We start from the raw sequence: 5,000 nt of genomic DNA on the forward strand, positions 1-5,000 counted from the left end.
CACCCCTCTTTTGGGGTGTTTGTAATCTGTAGGAGGTATGTGTCTCTGACGACTTTGTATAGTTAAGCAGGTAGTTAAAAAGTGCAGCTCTGTTTCCACCTCATTTTGTGTGCAGTGGGTGCACAGTCTGTCTTTCTTTTTGTTTTCTTCTAATTTGGTTTTAGTCTATTGGGGTTTCCGTCTGGTGCTAATATCTATCTATCTCTCTCTATCTCAGTCTGTATTTCAAATGTAATCTAAGTAGTGGACGTATCTAACTCTCTCTGCCGTCTCTCTCTCTCCACCTCCAGGACCAGCTGAAGTGGATGTCTTATGTCAGCATCTTGGCGATCTTCAGCTTCGTGGCGTTCTTTGAGATCGGACCGGGCCCCATCCCCTGGTTCATCGTGGCCGAGCTGTTCTCCCAGGGTCCGCGGCCGTCCGCCTTCGCCGTGGCCGGCTTCTCCAACTGGACCGCCAACTTCATCGTGGGCATGTGCTTCCAATACGTACTGGTGAGTGACAGTTGGTGTTGTTGGACTATGAGAGAGCAGTGTTGTGTGATGTAAATAACTGTATGTATGTGACATGGTCTGGTGAAAAAGTCGACATGTCTGCAATTCTCAAGTCACGCAAATGACCGAAACCCTTTTTTTTCCTTATTTTTCTTCTTCTTTTTTTTTTAATGTGTTTTCCGTTTTCTTGCATATGACGAAAGTTGAAGTGCCCTCTCGATATAACAAACAACAGTTTTAGGATCACTAAATACTTATAGTTTGTGAATTGGATTTATTATATAATCTACCGTAGACTACTGGGTGATACAGTATATAGTGATATACTGTATATATATATATATATATATATATATATATGGCTTGTAAACAAGCTTACGATTTAAGACATGTTCAAAAGCAAGGACTGTGTATCTAATTATGTGTAGTTATGTGTTTTTATTGTGTTGATGTTCTATCAGCATGTTGTGATGTGCTAAACATGCAGTTAGATGTTCATAGCGATGTTTCTTCTAGCAACTAGCAGCTGTTTTGCATGTGTTTCGATTCAGAGCAAGTTTCTCTGGTATTTGGTTTGAGGTGTACCAACATTCAAATAAGCATATCCTCTTCAACTATTTACAAATGACACATACTTTGAAAGCTTACAATCTGTCACTTTCATATTCTGGAAAAAAACTGAAAAATGACCATGCCCCACTTGAGGACTTTTTCCACCAGACCCTGTCACATATTAAGTTGATATCTGCAGGTATCGATGGCATTGTGACTAACGTCACTAACGTCACTAACGTTCTCCCCTCCCTTCCCTCCCCTTACAGAACCTGTGCGGCCCGTACGTGTTCGTGATCTTCACCATCCTCCTCCTCTGCTTCTTCGTCTTCACCTACTTCAAGGTCCCGGAGACGAAGGGTCGGACGTTCGATCAGATCTCAGCCGGCTTCCGCCAGACCGCCGGGGGGGACAAGTTCTCCCCGGAGGAGCTCAACAGCCTGGGAGGGGCCGACTCTCAGCTCTGAGCCCCCTCCACCCCCACCCCCCACCCCCTCCTCCACCCCCCATCCCCACCCGGCGAAGCCCGAAACCTCTCCCAGATCTGGGGGGGCAGGAGGGCGTCCCCCCCCCCTCCCTCACTAACTGCGTCAAAGCGCTTGTCCTCACTACTGATAGACTGACACACTGGCTGTCTTCACCCCCCAGCAGAGAGCTGATGCCCCTCCCCCCCTGATGGACCCCCACCCCACCCCACCCCCTCCCCCCTCCCCCTGTCTCAATATCTTCTGTCCCCCCACTGCCTCTCACCACAACACAGACTCGGTGGGCTGAGGAACTTGGGGAGGGGGGAGGGGGGGTGCTCGGTGCCTGTTTAAAAAGATGGAGAAGGCGTTGTTTTCCATCGACCTATCAAGTCTGATATGAAACGACGTGATTCCATCATTCTGTTACTTTTCTGAATGTTCTGTCTGTTTCACAGGGTCTGTCTGAGGGGGTCTGTCTGAGGTTCCGCTGTTTCAATGGTTTTTATTGTTTCCTTTGATGCGTTCTACTCCGGAGCGACATCACTGTAACTATGGCAACACGGCTCCCTCGGGGTGGAGTTGAAACAGCTCCCACTTCCCTCCACCAGAGGGGCGTGTCCCTGCTGAGGTCATACAGACTGTACTGTGTAGAATGCGTGGTGTTCTGGGAGCTACAGGTGTGTGTGTGTGTGTGTGTGTGTGTGTGTGTGTGTGTTGCAGTGGGATTCTGAATGGTGAGAGTTTTGGGGGCTACAGGTGTGTGTGAGTGTGAGTGTGAGTGAGAGAGAAAGTGTGTGTGTGTATGTGTGTGTGAGTGTGTGAGTATGTGAGTGTGAGTGTGTGAGTGTGTGAGTATGTGAGTGTGTGTGTGTGAGTGTGTGTGTATGTGTGTATAGCAGTGAGGGTCTGTCTCTCCTGGGTCTTTTCAGACCTTCAAGGCTGTCATGACTATTGCATTGTCATGTAAATATATACTTTTTTAACAACTCACTTTTTAAATTCTGTCCAGATATGATTGTAATCATTTTAATGTAAAAGTAGTGATACATATATTTTTCATAACCATATCATGAAGAGTAGTTTTTATGGGGTTAATGTTTTAATGAAAAGAGAGCACTGTTACAATGTTACAATATTCCCAGCAAACAAGGCAGAAATATGTTTTAGCTGTTATGTTATATTATTATATTTCATTCCCTTCTTCTACGATACATGAAGATGAATTTGACTCTGAGATGAAGTCATGAGACTGTTCGATCAGTCCTGGTAGCTGTTAAGAGCTGTATATGATGTCATTAGATGATGAGAATCTTTGGTATGTTTCCTCCGAGCGCTGTTGAACCACGTCTGACTCACCAGACCAGCACATCTTCACCATGTCCAACATGCCTGTTCAAAACCAGCTAAAATCACTGTTGCCTTACCCCCCCCCGCGCGCTGCTTCACACGGCAACAGACATGATATTGTACTGAGCTAATCATGTCCTCTGGTGTAAAAGTTACAGTTCCTCATTGCCGTGCCTCTTCTAGAAGTCTTCCTCACTGCTGTGCCTCTTCCAGAAGTCTTCTTCCCTTTGAGACGTTTTTTTTCTCGAGAAGTTCAGTTCATCCTTGAGCAGCACTTTCTATCTTCAGAGTTTGTTGTTGTTTGTCGTGACTGAACGTCGCTCGTCGCTTTTAACGGCTCCAGATCCGTGTTGTTACTGAAGAGACTGAAGCCGCTGGTCACATGACCTGGTGTCTCTCTGCGGTTGGCCTGTGTCTCCGTTTACAGGTAGACTAGACAGGTATGAACCCAACGGTCAACAGAGGCTTTTATTTAATCTGTCACATCTATTGTAATCATTCCGTGGGTAGTTGTATGTGCCTGTTCACATGCGAGTCAGTGTACACTCACCGGCCACTTCGTTAAGTACGCCTTGCTAGTACCGGGGTTGGACCCCGTTTTGCCTTCAGAACTGCCTTAATTCTTCGCGGCATCGATTCAACAATGTGCTGGAAACATTCCTCTGAGATTTTGGTCCGTATTGACATTATAGCGTAATAACCTACCTACTGTCTCTGATGTTCTCTGTCTGTCTGAGGAGATGTCCTCTGTCTGTCTGAGGAGATGTCCTCTGTCTGTCTGAGGAGATGTTGTCCATGTCCTAAGGAGGTGTTGTCCGTGTTCTGAGGAGAGACATCGTGAAGACAACTAACACCATCTTACTTCAGCTTCAACGTGAACCATTTGAAGGATATACTATTTATTAGATGATAATTTATTAGTGTTGTTTTTGTCTTCTCCAAACGGTAGTTTTCCAGTGACAGTAGTGCCAGACCCTGACCCTGAACCTGACCCCTGACCTCCTGACCTCCCAGGCCTGTGTCTGTGAGGCCTGTGTGTGTGTAAGGACTCCATCTGAGGTGGTCTGTAGAGAATGCTGTGCTCTGATGATGTCAATGTCCTGACGGTTTGTTTCTTTTTTAAGATGTCTAGTTGATGTTTGAATCAATAAAACAACACATACAGGATGCCTGGTTTGCCTGTTCATTTACCAACCCCTCTCACACACCTGATATGTCGTAGAATTATATACTGTATATGTGTGAATAAGTATGGATGTGTGTGTGTGTGAATTGTGTTTCAAGTTTTATTGTTACGTCACATTACACAAGTGTGAAGCCCTATTCACACGGGACTAATATCATCTGGTGACCTCTGTAATAGAAATGTCATTGTGATTAGAAGTTTTACGACATTCCCCCGGATATGATGTCATGGCTCTGTGTGACATCCGCTTCATGAACAACAAGCACAATAGGCATTGGTTAGTTCTTGAACAAAGAAAATGGGCAGAGAAAACAAACTCAACCCAAATTACCAACATGCTGATTCGCACTGGACTACTATTATCCCAGGACCTCCAGATTCAGCGAAATAGGGTAGGTGATTTGCGGTGGAATTTTTCCAGAAATGTTTATGGACATCGATTCGCATGGGATAAGGAACACAGACGACCTCCAGAATTATTACAAATTATGGACATCACCACGTAATACTAGTCCCGTGTGAATAGGGCTTAAGGGAGTAAAATGGGCTTCAATTCCTTGACATTGCACTACAAAGTCAAGATAATAAAGTGACAATAGTTACAAGACACAAGTGAGACAATTGGACAAGTGACAAGTTGTGGGAGGCAATAAGACAAACAGACAGGACACAGTACAAAAACGAAATAAAAAATTAAATAGTATTGAATAGAAATGTCATGAGTATTGCACTCGGTGGCAGTGGGTGTAAGAGGTAGTATTGAGTAAAGTGACTGTGTGCTAGTCCGTATTGAGTTTTGAGTGGATTCTAAGTTTACATAGCGTCAGCAAAAGGTCTGTTTTTATCAGACAGTAAGGAAGCTGCGACAGATGTCTGGGTAGAGAGAAAGCCCATTTCATCTGGAGGATTGTGAACTTCTGACTCAGGTGAGGGAATGTGCTTGAGGATAATAGT

The 5,000-nt window shown here is 44.9% G+C and overlaps 1 protein-coding gene across 1 annotated transcript in view; it reads left to right on the forward strand.

The window, feature by feature from the left end:
• Window positions 1-1,513, forward strand: part of LOC308170633 (solute carrier family 2, facilitated glucose transporter member 1-like) — a gene marked incomplete at its 3' end in the record, with an annotated part of 7,898 nt that extends 6,385 nt beyond the window's left edge. The window contains exons 8-9 of the mRNA XM_080545444.1: window positions 291-494; window positions 1,316-1,513. Of these exons, the coding sequence (XP_080401570.1) occupies window positions 291-494; window positions 1,316-1,513 (402 nt within the window). The remainder of the gene's footprint in view (window positions 1-290; window positions 495-1,315) is intronic.
• Between the last annotated feature and the right edge of the window lie 3,487 nt (window positions 1,514-5,000).

This window comes from Nansenia antarctica (assembly GCF_963989245.1).
Source record: "Nansenia antarctica genome assembly, chromosome: 15".
Taxonomy (NCBI): Eukaryota; Metazoa; Chordata; class Actinopteri; order Argentiniformes; family Microstomatidae; genus Nansenia; species Nansenia antarctica.